Genomic DNA, 19535 nt, shown 5'->3' with positions numbered 1-19535 from the left:
CAACCAGCAGGGCTGTAGCTGAGGCAGCAGAGACAGGATCATCATGGGTGTGGACTAAGTACATCCAGAGGGGCAGATAGTCAGACAGTGTATCCATCTTTTGTAAACTCTTCAGTAGCTGCATTGACACCTGAAGAGTAGACTACCTGTTGGATGGGAGCAACCAACAACTCTGATAGAGGCGTTTGCCAAGTTTTTAAGCTCACCAGTGCAAGGTGGTGCTTTAGCACTACTGGCCCACCACCTCGAGGGAACCTTGATCATTAGCGGGCCGAAACTCATGAAGGCAGGTGGCAGATCAACTGATGATCCCACTGGTGATAGCACAGGGCAGTTAACATCTTAGTCCATGTGCATTTTCAATTCTTCCCCTTTCTGGAGTATCTAGGGACAAGGTCATAATCTCAAAATAAATGGGTGTCAAGATCCCCACTGGGTCTAGCGTCAGGTGTGGGGCAGTAAGGAGGAGGATCAATCATTATGAATATATAAGAAAAGGATTTTTAGATATATCAAGGCAACCTAAGCATATAGAGTAAGTGCAGGGATGTAGTATTGAGGTAAATGATTAACTATAATCCTAATGAAGAGTACAGCAAGAATGAGGAGTGGGCAAATGACCTACTCCAACCTCCACTTCTTAAATTATGTTCTAATGTTTCACAAAATATTGCAATATTGTTGGCCTGTCCTTCAAAAAATATTCCTTAATGCTGAAACTTGGTATCTTAGTATCCATGCTTTGAATAAATCAGCAGTAAATGTTAGTGCCATATGTTATAATCAGTTTGCACAAATAAATAGTGCACTTCAGCATTTAAATTAGGTTATACTTACAAATGTATATAGTACAATAATTACATGCCTGTTCAAAGAATGCTTATTTCATTAAGAAATATTTCACTTCTAAATTTGTGCTTTGGGATGCATCATAGAATTTGGATTTTATGATGTATCTTCTGAAGCATTCGTCCATTGTAATAAATACTATACATCTTTCGCTGCTCATGCTGAATAGTTAAAAATTAAATTTCAGGACTTTAAAATATCTCGGCCTTCACAACAAATTAATGATTAGCATCATTGTGAAAGTTCACTTATTAGTGAAGACAGTTTTTTAAAAAGATATTGAGGGGAAAACAAAGGAAATGCCATACCTGCACAGAATGGATTTGTAGGGTTAAAATTGAGTGGAAATTCATGCGATACCTAAAGGTAAATGCCCAATGCAAACTATGAGTTTCACACCAAACAAAGTAACTTTTTTATTATTTCTTTTATTAATCATTCCACTATTACCTGCCAGTTAGGAGGTATCTGAGCTCCAAATCCAAATGCAGGGAACAATTTGTCTCTGTTTAAAAAATAATTATCAAAAACATGTTAACATAGATCACCAAACAGTACAGCACAGGCCATCCAGCCAATAATATTGTGCCAAACCAGCTAGAAAGTAAACCAAAAACACCCAAAAACTAATCCCTCCAACCTACACCATGCCTATTTCCCTCCAGCTTCCTTACATCCATATGACTATCCAAACATCTCTTAAAAGCCTCTAATGTATTTGCCTCTACCACCATACCAGGCATCCACCACGTTCTGAGTAAAAAGCTTGCCCGTCACATCCCCTTGACTCTACCTCCTCTCACCTTCAATGCATGCCCTCTGGTATTAGACATTGCAACTCTGAGAAACAAGTACTCTCTGTCTACTCTACCTATGCCTCTCATAATCTTATAAACCTCTATCAGATCTCCTGTCAGCCTCTGGCACTCCAGAGAAAACAACCCAAGTGATGCACCATCAATAACTCACTCTGAGACATAAGAAGTGAGGTATCGGCTATTATTGACTGGAAGAATGAACAACACTACATCCTGGGGAATGAGGCTGGGCAACAGGCCTCAGTCGCCTTTATACAGGGGTCTGTCCAGCCAGGTATATGTAGTTCACCACACCAAGTTTATCCTGCCCCTTGTGATAGCACATGCCCTCTGCATGATCTCCAAACCCTCAGCATTCTTCCTATAGCAGGGTGACCAGATCTGTATGCAATTCTCCAGACGTGGCCCAACTAGAGTTTTATAAAGTTACAACATAACCTCCCAACTTTTGAACTCAATGGCCTCAACTAATAAAAGCAAGCATTCCATAAGCCTTCTTAACCACCTTATTGACTTTTGTAGCCACTTTCAAGGAGCTATAAGCCTGGATCACAAGATGTCTCTGCTCAGTAACACTGTTAAGGACCTTGCCCTTAACAGTGTTCTGTCTCCTTGCCTTTGCCCTACCAAGGTGCAACACCTCATATTTATCTGGGTTAAACTCCATCCGCCATTTCACAGCCCACGGTCTATATCGTGCTGTACTCTTTGCTAGTCTTCAGCTGTCCACAACTCCAACCTCTATTATTCGCAAATTTACGAACCCACCCATCTACATTTTCATCCAGGTCATTTATATACATCACAAATAGCAGAGATCCCAGCATAGATCCCTACAGAACTCTACTAATTATAGACCTCAATCTTAAGTAAGTCCCTTCAACCACTACCCCACCTTCTATGCATAAACCAGTTCTGAATCCAAATAGCCATTTTGCTGCGACCCCAATTTGCCATTGACCCCTTGCAATCCTAATATTCTGGATTAGCCTCTCGTGAGGGACTATGTCAAATCTCTTACTAAAATCCATGTAGACAATATCAACTCCCCTACCCTCATTAATCTCTCTTGTCACTTCATCAAAAAAAACTCAATCAAGTTGGTAAGGCACAACCTGCCACACACAAAGCCTGTGCTGGCTCTCCTAAAATTAGGCCATGGTTTTCCAGATGCTCATCTATCCTATCCCTACAGATTTTCTCCAGCAATTTCCCTATGAGTGTCATGAGACTCACTGGTCTATAGTTTCCAGGATTTTTCTTTGTTCTTAAATAGAAGTACAACATTAGCCACTCACCAGACCTTCAGGACCTCACCTATGGCTAGAGAAGACATGAAGATACTGGTCAAAGGCCCAGCAATCTCGTCTCTTGCCTCCTTTAATAACCTGCGATAAATCTCTTCTACCCCAGAGATTTATCCATCTTTACTCAGGAGGCTCAATACTTCCTCTAAATGCCTAAAATGTATTTATACACGCAGCACTGTTCTCCTGGTCCTCCATATCCTTTTCCTTGGTAAATACTGAAGCAAAGTACTCATTAAGTACCTCACTCACATTCTCCACATCCAAGCAAATGTTCCCCCTATTTATTCTTGAGTGGTCCCATCCTCTTGCTCATGATAAATAAATGGATAGAAAGCAAAGATGGTAAATGACAGTGAGATAATCATAATCAAAACTCTGCAACATCAAGAATAAAGGAATTTCACCACCAAGGCCTTCAAATTCTTTGGGGCCTTTATTTTCTAGTGAAATAGCACAAAATATTCAATATATACAATCAGGCAGAAACTCATGATTAACAACCATATCAGACTGAAATCTCCCTTTAAATAGTTTTACACATGCAGTTTTATATGCTATCTCAATACTTCTCAATTGAGATAGGCTATACATCGAGAGGAAAAATTAATTTGTAAATTTTCAGTCACTAAATCAAAAATGATGAAAGATAAAGGAGAGATTTTAAGATGAAGACCATCATTCATCATCTCAACATTGTAGTTGGCTCTGACAAGATGTCATTGTGGGCAAAGTAAATGTAAAAAGATTAACAAAATAGTTTCATTTGGGGGAAAAAAATGAGTCCAAGCAACAATTCTGTGTAGTGATTGCCTAATTCTTAATCTCATAGTATGGAATATTTAGCATTTTTTTTTCTCTCCTCCTCTTCCCCCCCCCCCCCCCCACAGAACATAACCGCAGCTTCAGTTTCACTTTGTTTGCAAGTCCAAGTCAAATAACATTGGCATATTAAACAGGAAGTTGAAACAAGCTCTGGAATTCAACGCATCAGTGGAAGCAATATTGGTAGAGGAAATTTGGCAAAACAATGATCTGAAATGTTGGTACTTTCCAATGGAATGTTCTAAAAATAACAATCTTGGTTACATATCAAAGTTACATTTATTCTGTGCTCCTAGTCTCAGGTTCTATGAGAAATTGTGTTTTAAAAAGAAAAACTGTGCAGTATTCTACTAATGACAATTATTAGTCTGTGATCAAAAATTAAAGGTTGATAACAAGAGCAACCAACCACACAAAAGGGAGGCAGAGGAGCCAGCAAAATCTGACTGCCTTCAGAAATCTCAAGTTCACAGCAGATACACCACAAGAGGGCAGCCTATCCAACTCCTGATTCAACAACTGCACTGATTTTACTATGCACGCAGGAGAAAATAATTTCAACTTTGTGAAAGGAAATTATCAAACATGGAAGGATCTACTAAGCAGCTAAATTGCAAGTTCTAAGACAATACCTTGTTATGAGTGCTGAACAGACCTGATGGAAATGGGGTGAAGAGTTAACCATTCCCCCCCCCCCCTTGAGAACTATGAACTATTGCTATTGATATGCTGCTACTGAGAGAGAGAGAGATAAAGCACAGAGGCAGGGACAGCTGCTACAGATAAGAGAGAGAGAGAGACAGTTGATTTATGTATTATGGCTTCCTGGATTGTTTACCTTTCACTGCAAGGACGTTACTTTGCTTGTTAACATTCCTAAGGAGACAGCAGGAGTGGCCTGATTTGATGGACATGGTCATTTTGAGTTGATGGATGGCTGCTACCCCCGTCAGAGGGAATAAAAGACAGGTGTGGGGAGACACCCCTCAGACACACCAGTGGACACTGACTGAGTGTTGTGCACCCACAGGAAGGTGGGGGCTTCGAGGACCGAATCAGGAGATCAGTCACCAAAGCTCACAGTGTGACGGCAGGACCGGTGGGGACTTGTGTGTGTGTCCACTCATGCCAGAGTGACGAGTCCACCACAGAAGAACGGTCTGGCCGAGAACGGAGGGTCATACCCAAGTGACCACAATGGTACGACGGAATCAGAATACAACAGAAGGTTTGCTGGCTGCGGCTGTTCAATCTCTTCCTCGCTCTCTCTCTCTCTCCAACAAATTACAATACAACAACCGCAACTACCTCAGCACACATGAATTAACTGAACTCTATATTCTCTTATGACAATTCGTTTACGCCTAGACATTGATAGAGTTTGTTTAGTATTATTGATTATTATTCCTACATTTCTATGTTTATTATTGCTAACCCGTTTTATTTGTATTATTGGTATTGTTTTGCTTATTTTACTAATAAACACCTTTAGTTTTTGGTACCACCAGACTTCAACGGATTCTTCTATTTCTGCTGGTCCGTAAACCCAGTTACAGGGTACGTAACAACCTTAAGGAGGAAAATAATACACTGCCAGGGACAATATTCAACTGAGACAATTTTAAGTGGTAATAGAATCTTAAATCCTTCTCCACAACCTTCCTGCTCCAGCCCAAAAGCAAAATTTAACAGATGAAACAAAGTTAATTAAAATCTGCAGCTTCATGCCTCAAAACTAAAAGACATAATATTTGTCAATTTTTTTTATGCAGGTACTTAATCATTCATCATGCTACATATAAAGAATCATCTTAATTTGGACTACATTGAATAATTGATTAGATATTCGTTGTAGTCCAAATGAAGATGATATTTAAAAGGGACTTTAGCTAAAAGGTATAGACTCTGTATTCACATATCACTTGAGGCTTCAAATTATGCAATAAAAATAATTTATGAAAATTTCTTTGAGGAAAGTCAGAATTTCATAAAATATGCAGCACAAAATGTAATATTTAAACTGGAGCTTAATTGGTGACAGAAGTGGAGAATATGATTGATTTTTGTTTACAGCAACTTCTCAATCACCATAATTCTCATAAGTTTATAGTGGAGATATTGCCCTGTAAGTACCTCAACAGCTAGTTGAGTGGTAACATATTTCAAATATACTGGATAAGATTAGAACATATTGGAAGCTGCATTGTAGGTTTAAGAGAAAATATATCAGATGTAATAACTTAAACAATTTCAGTTTTAGTTATCAGTCCAAATCCAAGAAATTTCTGTCCAAAAAATGATTAAATATCTGGAGATTAGGAAGGGAGATAATACAGTAACACAAGAGCAGAGGTACACAAATCAGCCCCTCAAACAGGTTTCTCCATTCAATATCCTTAAGGCTAACCTGACCCAGGGCTTAATTCCACATCTAGTCACAACTAAATATAATCAAAGGACTAATTTCTGGTCAGAACTGAAATCTCTGCATTTTCTTGCACTTGTGCAGGAGTTTTCATTTGAAGAGTGCCTACTTGAATTATATAATTTTATATTGATTGTATAAGCCGAAATCAAACATCAATGATAGTGTGTTTCACTGCATTTTAAATGTATAACAACAAATAAAATGAAAACAAAACTAACTAAACATCACTTTCATTTCATTTCCAATTCAGTGTGCCAACAAAGCACAGAACTGCACTCCAATTCAGCTGTGAATGACTGTGCAGAAATGAAATTACTTTCCAGAGGGAGAGCCAACTGCCTCAGTCTGATCTTGCACTTTCTAATGCTGTGACTCTATTGGGGTAAGAAAAGGCTTCGAATCAGGTCACTTATCCCCATTCTAAGCACAGACATGTGTATAATCCAAACAAACCAAGAAAGGTTTCACATAATACAACCAAGCCTGACTTTAAGGATAAACAAAGAGGAATGCATTACGTATCATAGTCTTGAATGATCATCCCAACAGACCAGATTGCCATAAGGTATTCATTAAAGCCATTAGGACTAATGTAATGCAGAGAGTCAGGTTTACGAGGGTCTCCATTTGAGCCTGTGAAATCAATGCCAACCTGCAATTAAGAAGAAAGCATACACTATAAATGACAAAACAGCATAAAACTACATGAATGTAAAAATAGAAATCTTAAATCTTCACTATCCTTATAGTACTCTTTTAAATAAATACCAAATTTGGTTTTAAGTTCTCCACTAAAAGTCAAGTTTTCCTATTAACAGAAACACTTAAAAGGTGTTTTATATCAAACAATAATGATTTTCATCTATTAATTTCTCTTCACTTCCAAATTCTAGAATAAGTGTTTCGATGAACCAGTCAATCGAGCTTTGAGGTGCGTCTCTGGGTGCCCCAGGTATCATACACAAGAGTTTACAAAAAAATGCTCATCTACATCTGCTCCATGCCTGTAAGTTCTCATCTAATCATAGTTTCAAACTTCAGACATCGTAGAAACCCATGACAGTGTGTACTGTCCTTTTCAAAGAGGACTGTATAAGCATTTATTATTCCACAGAGTAAATGGAATTTTAGATAGCCCAACTAACAGAATCCAGTTATCAGTTAAATCAGGGCAGCCGTTTGCTTGGGACAATTCTTAAGAAATACTAATGAAGAAAATAAATTTGGCATTCACTTTGTTTATTTGGGACACTGTCACTTAGTTGGGACAGAAGATTCTGCCGAACGGTTTCTAACTAGCATCGTGTACTTGTGCGGCTGTTAGACTCTACACTCTGCTTAAAGTGAATGTTTTCTAACTAGCGTTAATCGCCTACACTTGTCTGGCCGTTTTAGACTCTACTGCGTGTTCAGAGCGAACAGTTTTTAAGTAGCGTCAGTGGCATGTGTTTGCATTCAAAAAGCAGTGATTTTTGTCACAAATATTTGGTGAGAAATAAGCAGAAAGACAACACAGAACTGCTTTGCTTATTGGGGTTTCAGTCATTCAGGCTTGGAGATGCCAGAAATGGCTGTTAGACATTGTGGAGCGAACAGCTTTTCAAATAGTGTCAGTAGTGTGTGCTTGTGTTATGTTATCCATTTGGACCGACAGACACAGATTCAAAAAGCAGTAATTTTTGATAATTTTGTTTTTTTTAAATTTTGACTTCATGCAGGAAGGCAATGGAAGTAGTCTATTATGACTACTTTCTATGATGACTGCACTGATATTGTTCATCGAAAGAACGCAGCAGCGATGAATTCTTCCATTGATAACTATTAGGAACTGGTACAGTTTTATAATACTGTAGTATTTGTAGTGTTCTAATTTGTTCTATTTCATTTAAAGGCATAATTTGCTACTGGTAGTTTTATCTTTTTTATGCCTTTTACCTATTACCATGAAACTTTAGCTAATTGGGGCAGCTGCTTATTGGGCCAAAATGTACTGGTCGCAATGTGTCCCTATTAACCGGAATCAACTGTATATTCAAAATTACATCTTGCAAGTAAAGCTGCAAGTGTATAAAACAATGTTGAAATCTGTTCATTTTTAAAGCTTGACATAGCAAGGGTAACTCAGCAAAAACAGCAACATGTATATAGCATCTTGAGAATCTTCACAAAATAAACATCATAAACAAAATGTCACTGATCATATGAAGATAAAATGGGAGTGGGAAATTAAAACGACATGCACAAAATGCTGGAGGAACTCAGAAGGCTGGGCAGTATCTAGGAACAGTACAGTCGATGTTTTGAGCCAAAACCCTTCAGCAGGCCAGAAAAGTCGACTGTACTCTTCTCCTAAATGTTGCCTGGCCTGCTGAGTTCCTCCAGCATTTTGTGTGTGTTGCTTGGATTTCCATCGTCAGCAGTTTTTCTCGCTTGTGGTGGGAAATTAAAGTTTGATTAAAATGGTAGGCTTTGAGGAGCATCTTAAAAAAAAGAGGAAGGTAGTTAAACGCAAAATGGGAATTTTAAATCTTATGGGTTTGTAGCTTTTAATATCTATAAAGTTCAAAAATTTTGATCAGATTTACACACTTAAATAATTTACTCACAATGAAGTTCATCTGACAGCCACCCATGATGTAATCCAAGAAAGAATATTCTTTCACAATCTGTAAAGTTAATGCTTAAAGTTTTAAATTTAGTATTTGTCATAATTCCTTTAATTCATTGATTTATAACGCAAGGCACCAGTTTCTTATCTCATTATTATTGTTCAAAGCATTTAGTTGTTTCAACGTAATTGGCTGCATCATAGATTTTTGAATTGTAATGGATTAAGCATCTCTTTTGACAAATTGGATATTGTAGATGTACCAGGAACTACAGAACAGAGGGATACAGCCCTGAAACGGCTCTCTTCCATCAACCACCCATTTACTACATTAATGTCTTTATTATTCCTGCTGTCTCATCAAATACCCCCACCCCTCTATTTCTACCACTCATCTGCAATTTATAATATCAATTAACCCACACACCTTTGGATGTGTGAGAAAATCCACATTGCCATAGGGAAAACCTGCAAATTCAACACAGACAGAACCCAACATAAGGATTAAATATGGATCTTTGGCATTGCTAGGCAGGTTTACTGGCTGAACCACTGTGCACTGTGATAGAGCCTTGCACATCCTCAAGAGATCTCATAGCCCAGTTGACTTTTCTTTTTATCTGTAACTATGGTAAATCATAGAATTTGTTCCATTGAACAAAATACAACACAAACAGAATCGAGGTCATTAAACAAGGGACTCTAATGGCCATTATGATAAGCCATGATATAATCGACCAATTTAATTTACTGCAGGCAAAAGAATAGTATTTCTCAAATGTGAACTGTTCCTTCTATTTATAAAGTTAAATAGAACTTATGCAGAAATATACTTGTGTAGGTTGAATACCCCTTAACCGAGGTTTCAAAATCTGCATAATTTAAATTAATCATTCAATATAAACTACAACCAATAATGAAGTTACAACTGCAATTCCTCTTTTGAATGAATGCTTGCAGACAGAAATATTTTTATTGTGCTCAAAATAAAAAATATTAAATTCCACTAAATCTATACACAATTAAGTTATAGCTTGGCACATGATTAGATTGATTGAATGGAAGAGGTGGGAAATACCATTGAAGATGGGCACACTCACCATATTAGAGGCACGACAAACTGTTGAACAAATTTATAGTAATGTCTGTGTTCTAAGAAAGGGCAAGACCTACCTGGCACAATTTAAAGCTCACTATTCCTGAATTCTTGTAATTTCTCTTTTTCTGTTTCTTCTTTGGATTAATACACTCAAATTCGACCTGGAAAGAAAACTCAATGAGAAATGTATTCAACACTTTTACTAGGCTGATTCATAGTTTTCAAAAACACAGAAACATATTCGACAAAAAAAAGGAAAGGAATTTGATTAGCGTCAAGTAATCCTACAGCTTTTTCCTTGCAGATTATTTGGAATTACACCACGTTAGCCAGGAATGCTTAAAACCTTTTCTGGAAGAGCAGTACCAGCTCACATGAAAATTGTCCCAGCCTAAAGCAGATCAGGGAGAAGTTTATTCACAGTTGTGCTGTGTGGTGAAGCTTTGGCATGTTACAGAATGCATTTTTCATAATGATTTTGGATATTGAATAACCATCTCAACAAATATGGGGAAATAACAAAATATTGAAAAACTTATCAGGAAAGTTTATATTTTGATTAAATAAACTGCAAACATTCAACTAGACCAAGACTAGATTGATTTGATTAAATGCTTTCCTTCTAATGGAACAACTGTGTACAGCTAATTGCAACATTCCTGAAATGAGGTGAAGACCTCTGCCAGTCAGAGTTGACCACGGATATTGCGTCCTAGCTGCCTAGATGAGCAGGCCTCGTCGGTGCAATATGGAGAGCAAGTTGTTGCACATGTAGCAAGCTCCCCCTCTCCACGCATCTGATGAATCCAAAAGAACGGCAGAGACTGATTGATTGGTACCAGCAGTAGTGCAGGGGTTGCCAGTCAGCATCGATCTCAATGGAGGACTGCCTTGGGGGCTCCAACTCCAGATTTTTTCCCCTCAGGCTTTGCTCCCAAAGCCTTCTACAAAAGTGGGTATGGCCACAAAGCAGTGGAGATTTGAGATCAAAGTTTTCCTTCTAGATGAACCATCAACCACGGCTGACAAGCCACATCCGCCTGAAGCAACTGGTTTTAAGGCGCCAATAACTCACCTTTGCCCTTTCTTCTGTCAGTAGAAAAGATCCTGCCAGGCTTAGTAGCTAAACCACATGTGAAGTCCAGGAACTGGTCTTTGTGACAGAGGCTATTTGAAGCACATGCCCTTGGGATCATTTAATAGGTAGTAGGAGTTATCCTCATTACCCCAGCAACCTTAAGGATCCCAAACCTTCTAAAACCCTAGTTATTCATTTCAAAATAACTTTTTGTGACAAGTGTTGGATCCAACTGTCAATTCTTACATTAGAATGTTTAATTGTTATATTCTTTGCAGACACACATAAAGCAAAAACACCATACTGTCAGGAGTATCCGTGGAATGTGTGGGTTGTCCCCAGTGCTCTGGTTTCCTCCTGCAGTCTAAAGACGTACTGGGTAGGTTAATTTCTCATTGTAAATTGTACTGTAATTAGATTGGGGTTATGAAATTCCTGGGGGGAGGATGCTCGAAGGACCGGAAGGGCCTATTCCATGATACTTTGCCAAATAAAATAGCAAATAAACAAATCAGCTTATTGAAAGTTCTCTGTAACAGAACCCAGGGACTTCATGACAAACTGTCACGCACCACATAAGGTCAGGGTTATCTTGTTTAAACATGTTATGCAGAAATTTGATGCAAAGCCATTAAAAATACCTGAAAGATATAATCTGGAATCAATAGCCAAAAGTAAGGAAAGAAAATCAGCAGGTACATAGTTTCATTATAGGAGGTTCCAGTATTGGCATCATGATGCCTTTTTGGAGAATTTCTTGTAAAGATAAATCAGATTAATGAATTCAGTCAAGCCTGTTGAACATGCAAAGTCTAAAGTTCAAAGGTGTGTGTTGAATGCTGTATTATCACAAGTGCTTTTAGGGAATCTAGAGAATTTCATTCACTACAAGCAACACATATAGCTGCAGTTAGCTGTCATAGCAAAATCCAAGCCTCCAAAATGGAGTCTGCAACACGAGGGTGTGAATTCAGTCAGATGCTACTGTTCGATGGTAATGACTCGCCAGCCTTGTCAATTAAGAACAACTGAGCATTTGAGTTGTCAAAAGATCTCATTTTGACAGCTTTCAGAGAGAAAACTAAGACAAGCTAATATACTGACAACTTAAAACAGCAGGAGAAAAGGAAGGCTTTTTACTTTGGCAGTTCATTCAAACAAAAGGGAACTGAGAAAGTACAATTTCTTGAACAAAAGCAGTTATTTGATCAACTTTTGAGTAGTGTTATTGATCATAATCACTGCACCAATATGCAGATTAGTATTAACACCGACTGGTAAGGAGTCGGTGGTTGATGGAAAGCACTGACAAATGTATTCGGCTGAGGTTTCATTGGCAACATGATGCAGCACAATGAAAGGCAAGTACAAAACCCAGGATAGCAGCAAACTATGAAACAGGCAATTTTAGGAGGGAGAACAGACCTAGACGACTCAAACTTATTCAAAAGAACATATTTACATCAACACATTGTTAAAAAGGGATGACAACATGTTGAAACACCACTTCACTGGCATCACAAGGTGCAACTTGCACATTAACAGATCAAAACTAAAGAGTCTACTGCAAACCCAGTAAACTCCTTTTCTGGCTAATAAGAGTGAAGCTGAAAAAGAACTGCACGGGCAAGAAAAAAATATGGTATACTTTCAAATAATGATCAAGTTGTGTACGAGGCAGACTAAACACTGTTTGTACAGAAACGACTAAGTTGTGCTGATTTAAGGTGTAAACTCACTTTGGAAGACTTGTACGTGGGATTTACAGGATCGAAGGTATTCACAGAATTAGAATGCTCCGAGACTGTGGTGAAACAAGCCACCAAACTGCTTTGCAGTCAGAATCATAGCTACTATTCCTTTCCAGACAGCACATGTGAACGTTTATAAAAACCTTCGTACAGACAGTCACAGAAACAGGCTCAATGTTGGCTCAACCCAACATTGCCCGTGCAACCAAAAGATATCAAGCCATACAACACTGGCTTTTAGTGCTTAGTTTGTAGTTTCTTTGCCTCAACAATTCTCCTCTTCATGTAGTTCCTGAAATGTTCTGAACATACCCACACCCATCACCCCTTCAGTCAGTGCATTCCAACCACCTTTTAGGTAAAAAAGTTCTTCGTCAGATCCCCTCTAAACTGCTTACCCCTTACCCTAACACTTATGCCCTCTAAGACCAGAACAGTGAAATGTTTCTTATTATCTACCCTACCTGCAGCCTCAACTTTCAATATCTTCTTTGATTCCAAGAACAATAGATCAAGCCCGTATGAACAAGCTGGATGAACTCAGGAGGTCAGGCAGCATCCGTTGAAAGGAGCAGTCAACGTTTCAGGCCGAGACCCTTCGTCAGGACTAAAGGAGGGGGGCAGGGGCCCTATAAAGAAGGTGGCGGGAGGGTGGAATGTGCCAGGTGAAAAACCAATCAGAGGAAAGATCAAGGGGTGGGGGAGGAGAGGCCGGAGAGGTAAAGAAGGAATGAAAGGGGAAAGCACTATGGGTAGTAGAAGAAGGCAGAATCATGAGAGAGGTGATAGGCAGCTAGAAGAGGAGGCAGAGTGAAAGTGGGATGGGGGAAGGGAGAGGGAGGGAATTACCGTAAGTTGGAGAATTAGATGTTCATACCAAGGGGCTGGAGACTGCCCAGACGGTATATGAAGTGTTGCTCCTCCAACCGGAGTTTGGCCTCATCATGGCGGTAGAGAAGGCCGTGTATGGACATATCCAAATGGGAATGTGAAGCAGAGTTGAAGTGAGTGGCAATCTGGAGATCCGACCCGAAACGTTGACTGCTCATTTCAGCGGATGCTGCCTGACCTGCTGAGTTCATCCAGCTTGTTTGTACGTGTTGATTTGACCACAGCATCTGCAGTGTACTTTGTGTTTAATAGACCAGGCTCATCTTGTCTCTCCTCATAACTGAATTGCTCATTCCAAGCTATGTCCATGTGAATTGCTTCTGCACCCTCTCCAATGTAATCATTTCCTTTGGATATTGTGGCAATTCAAATGGCACACAATTCTCCAGCTCTGTTCAAAGTGAATTTATGAATCAATACCAATTTCTCCCCACTCTTGTGTTTTCTGCCCTGGCTAAAGACAGCAAGTATCCTATACACTTCCTTTGTTTTCTACCTGTGCTGCCATCTTGGACTGTAAAACAAATCCTGCCATTCTTCAATATTCCCTTAGGTGCCACTATTCATCGTGTGTGTTTATATTGAGACCCTATCAGACAACATTACATACCCGGTTGGTTTGTCAAGCAATGCAAGCTTAATTCTCACTGCAACAAATGTTAAAATCCCAGAGCACAAACAGCTCAGTTACCCAAAAAAATGGCACGCATGTCAGATGTAATTTAATCAAATATGTCAGTTAATCTGCTATCAGCCCAGTGCTGCCCTGATGTTAGCCTGGGCACGCCCTCTGACTGCCGATTACTGGAACATGCTGGTCAGTCAAGAGGCCAGTAACCAAGCTTTTACTGTAAATAGTATATTGTCTTGTAAATAAACTTGCAGCCTCTTTGCATATTCATTTGCTATGTCTCAAATATTATTATTTGAAATGCAAACCTTAAATTCTGTTTTAATAAAAGTTCCTCCCCCTGCTGTTTAGACATTTAAACCTCACATTACCAACTGTTTATTGTCATTCATTTCATTCTCTCACCTCAGGCTGTCCTAACGATCGTGAGGATTACTGAGTTTACTGGAGCATGGGTTACTTCCAAGAATCATCCACTCCAATATATAAATATTGAAAATGAATAATAGCTCTATTCAAGTTTCAACTTGGGGAACGTTTCTTTCAATGTTGTCTAAATTAAGGCTGCACTACGGCATATTTCATACCTTCAATTTTTGAAATTCCATGATAAGCTTTCCCATTCTTAATCCATACCTTAGAGTGTGTTCTTAGAAAACAAATAACTACCCTTTCTTCTTCTTACATCCACCATCCACACCTGACTTCATTAGGCCCAAACTCCTATATCACTTACTCATCATCAACATAATCGGCATACCTCTACCATCAACTGGAAAACAATTAGCCATTCCAGAAAGTTATTTGAAAATTTACTTTAGATCAGATTTTCTCCCCACACAGAAACACACACTAAAGTAGATAAACTGAACAGAAAACTAGTGCTTTTATAAATTCAGGAATTGAGAAGCTGACTCACATTATTCCACACAGCTCCACCCCACCGATATTAACACATGGAACAAAGCCCAGTTATTATCACAAGATCTGTATTGAAGTGTCTCCATACTTGTATCCCTACCTGCTATCATCATTCCTATGACATTCGCCCATTTACCATCGTGAAGCAACATGTCTAATCCTCTGATTATTTTCTGAAAGCACTGTCTGAATTCCCCTCTCCAATTGGTTTTTCCACCCTAATTTACCATATGGCAAATGAGAATCAATCTCCACCCAAAACTGAAATCATAAAGCAACCGAAGAAACAAAGTGCAAATTACCCTGAGATAATTTAAGAGGAAAAGAAAAAAGTACTGTATTCTAAAACAAAACATAATAGACATTTGGCCCTTCATTTTAGGTAAAAACAGACCAAAATATCTGAATCATTCTGGGTTAATAAACAAGAATAGAAGATTAAAAACTTACTGGTGAACTGTGTGATGCAAACTGCAGTGTCTCCATGTTGGTCTCAAATGTACCTATTAGATCATGTGACCCATCATTGTCATAATCGTAGCAAGTTACCTGAAAAGAAATCATTGATGAATAGGCTGAAGTGTGTAAGTGGCAATTTAACATGGACCTTTTGTTTATATAGCTCCTTGCTCCCTATCATCTTGGATTCTGGTTATAGAAATAAAAATTGGAAACAAGTAGCAAGTTCGGCAGCATTTCCAGAGAGAAATAGCGTGTCTTTGATGTGAAACCATCAGAAACTTCCTAATGATAGGTCACAGACTTGGAAAATTTAACTGCACCTCTTTTCACCTAAAGCGAGCTGATTTGTTGATACTTACGTGCTTTCAGCTTTTATTTCAGATGCCTAGCATCCACAGAATTTTGCTTTAATGACACTTTAAAAGCACAGTACCTACTGAATTTAGTCAAAATTTTAAGTTGGGCAAGAAATATTGTGTAATGCGTGCACTGGCTAAACCAAATTAGGAACTGAAAAGAATGCTCAGATACCACCACAGACATCATGTTCCTATGGCTAATTTTTTAAACCACTACACTGAGGAAAATAAAATTTAATAAATAAATAAATAAATTTTATATGTCTGTGTACACACACGAGAATATAACTCGTACACCCATGATTAATAAAAGCAGCATTAGATAAGAACATTGCTAAAAGGTTTCAGTACACAAGATTTAATGTTGATTTCCCACAGATATTTATGTGCTTTGATTGTTTACTTTTAAATAGCAAAAATAAAGTTTGTATTTGTTGGACTATTAAGTCAATTCTTAACAGGAAGATAAACAAAGAGCCTATGAAAGAAAGTAGAAAAACTCAAATCGTTAAACCTACATTTGCATGTATTTGCTCAGTACAGTCAAGTATTGGTTACTAATTCTATTCCAAGGTTTCAATCAATGAAATATACCATTTTTTAAAATCTGGCCTAATTGGGTTGACTCTGCAGTGCCACCTAAAATCATCTAGCATGCCACTCAGTTCAAGGTCAATCAGCAAAGCATGGATCATTAAAAATAAATTTTTAAAAGTAAGATACAAAGTACCTATTTTATGCTGTTGAGTAATCAGTATAATTTTTAAAAGTATGCTTGCATTGGTAGATACAAGTGAAAAATACCTTGATTGGCTTCATTAAGTCACTGTTACAAAGTGACTGCAAGGGAATTTTATATGGTTTCCAAGCGGGATTTAAATTTCGTTTTATAACCTGAAAATGACAAAAAGAATAAATAATCATATAAATACCACAAAAAAAATTGATGGTTTGCATAGTCATACAAAAGTACAGCACAGAAACAAGTCCTTTGGCCCATCTAGTACTTACCGAGCCATTTAAAATGCCTACTCCCATTGATGTGTTCTGGGACCATAGCCCTCGATACCCATACCATCCATGTACCTATCCAAACTGAAATCGAGCTCACATGCATCACTTGCACTGGCAGCTCATTCTACATTCTCATGACCCTCTGAGTGAAGAGGTTTCTCCTCATGTTCCCCTTAAACTTTTCACCTTTCACCCTTAACACCCATGACCACTAGTTGTAGTCCCACCCAACCTCAGTATCTTTTCTGTGTAACAAAATTAATATTTGATTGTCCAAACATCGAGAGAGATGTTGTTTTAAAACTTTGAGATTATGCCATTGTGCATATCTTCCTACTGTTTGCTCAGTAGACAGAGAAAACAGTAATTATGCTTCACTGGAACAACTCAATAAATGTCATAGTATTACTTTAATCTGAAGTCCCATTTTACAAATGGCCGCTTCAAATAATAACATCTTCCCATTCATAAACTCTCTATTTTCTAGGTAGCCAAAAATTCCCTATGATGCTTTGTTGACCAATCTGCTTTTCTTCATAAATGGCATTTTCCAAAGCTTTACTGTCCTTATCTCTTTCAAACACACATCTATCTTCAGTTATAGCCCTTGCTATCCCAAATTAAAATGTTCATCCACCTAAATCCCACATGACTGTCCCATCCTATCTATGCAACCAGTTCCACCTTAACATTCTTTAGAAGAATTGTATCCTCTAGCTCAGGGATATTATTTCTTCACACACCATTCCTCTAAACCATATTAGATTTGATTTGCTTGTATCCTATTTCTCCTAGTTCAAAGCCTTCAATAACATTTACCTTTTGAAGATTTTTAAACATTTTAAGCTTTAAAAATCAACCAAATACTCCTCTTGTCATAATCCTTAGCATAATATCTACCTTAGTCTGATAATACTTCTATGAAGCTCTATCAGAAGACATCTCTAAATGGAGATGCAATGGTTGGTGCCAATATTTCTGTGGATTATACCACCACAAGTATTCAAATTAGTTAATGCTGATAATGCAAAGGAAAAAAATCTCATTTCTAAAGGTTAGAATAAGAACTTAAAAGCTTAAATGTTACTGCATGTTTCTTAAGCATATCCATTTTGCTTACACAGGAATATCATTAATGTGAAAAGGAGAATTTTATGTGGAAGAATTGCATTTTCCAGGGAAGACTAAATTAGGAATTTATCATTTTCCAGTGCAATTAAACACATGAAGACTGCTTTGGGAAAGTAGATATTTTACACTGCTTTAGAATCTTCATTCGTTCTCCTTCCATAATCTGAATACAGCCCTTGGGTTAGAAAACCTTCCGAGGATATTCAGCTATTTGTAAATGGTCTGGATTGATGGGGAAAGAGTTGGTCAGTCTCTGCCCTGTCACTGACGTGGAGGGCACAAGAGATTCAGAGAGAGTGGAAAATAGGCCATCTTACAGTAGTAAGCTATCATGAAGTAGATATCACCAACCAATTCATTTTTCGTGGCTTAGTAATCCAAGCTCTTCTAAAGAGAATGAAAAACACCAAAACATCATTTTAAAAATATATTGCAAAAGTAGACTACGATACCTACTAATATTGTGTTTATCTTTCACTGAAACGGTACTAGCCTGATTTATTTCAAACAGAAGCAACTGTACGTTGATATGAACCTTAACCTTGAATGGTAATAAGATCAGTAAAAAAGATTTGATTAAACACAATAAACTATAATCATTCGTATATAATGAGAACATTCCATGAAGAGTGATCATATACTGTATATTGATATGGAATGTCTTCTGTTGCAAAGTCCTTCAGAAAATACATCTCACCTCTGTCCTATGCACCATTTGCCATTTTCCATCAGATGTCTGTTTACAGAATTCGAGGTAAGGATCTGATTTTCCCCAAAAGTCCTGGAATCCCAAATAAAACCAAGCACTGCATATTATTTCTGAATATAAAACTTCACACTGTAAATTATATCTTCCAGAAGAACTTATTAGCAATGTGTTTTTATAAAAAGTTGTGCATTACCTTTTTATCTAGTTTACGAGCTTGAACTTCAAAGTTAACCACGCGGTTATCTTTTACTTCTTCTGCAAAAATCTATAGTAAGCAAAGCCAATGAAATTTACTAGAAAGGTACATTAGCTTTCAATCTACCTACTTTAGATTAATCCATTCATAAATCTTTTGGCTCCAGGATGAATGCACTTTGAGTTAATTCCGAAAATCTATTCCCAGACAACTCACTGTACAACTCATCATTTGATTAAATGGGAGACAAATTCCGGCATGGCCTTCCAACTACTCTCCTCTCAGCTCTTCCTCACAAAGTAGAGGTCAGGAATTCAACCAATAGAAGAGCATGCAAGTGTTTGGCTGCATAATTCCCTTCTAACATAAATACACTGTTGCATCCACATTACTGTAAATTGCTTCACAAATTACTTTATCCTTGCTACAGAAGACACCAAGAACCAGTCCTGGCGTGA

The 19535-nt window shown here is 37.9% G+C and overlaps 1 protein-coding gene across 2 annotated transcripts in view; it reads right to left on the bottom strand.

Moving 5' to 3' along the window:
• Positions 1–19535, bottom strand: part of LOC140727105 (copine-3-like) — a 57497-nt gene that overhangs the window by 10509 nt on the left and 27453 nt on the right. For both annotated transcript variants that reach the window (XM_073044384.1, XM_073044376.1), the window contains exons 5-13: positions 19075–19146; positions 18870–18953; positions 16832–16921; positions 15657–15755; positions 10009–10095; positions 8834–8893; positions 6746–6879; positions 1300–1354; positions 1158–1209 (exon numbers count right to left, since the gene is read on the bottom strand). In XM_073044384.1, coding sequence (XP_072900485.1) covers positions 1158–1209; positions 1300–1354; positions 6746–6879; positions 8834–8893; positions 10009–10095; positions 15657–15755; positions 16832–16921; positions 18870–18953; positions 19075–19146 — 733 coding nt within the window. The remainder of the gene's footprint in view (positions 1–1157; positions 1210–1299; positions 1355–6745; positions 6880–8833; positions 8894–10008; positions 10096–15656; positions 15756–16831; positions 16922–18869; positions 18954–19074; positions 19147–19535) is intronic.

This window comes from Hemitrygon akajei, chromosome 1 (genome assembly GCF_048418815.1).
Source record: "Hemitrygon akajei chromosome 1, sHemAka1.3, whole genome shotgun sequence".
NCBI lineage: Eukaryota > Metazoa > Chordata > Chondrichthyes > Myliobatiformes > Dasyatidae > Hemitrygon > Hemitrygon akajei.
This window is presented reverse-complemented; position numbering and strand designations above follow the sequence as displayed.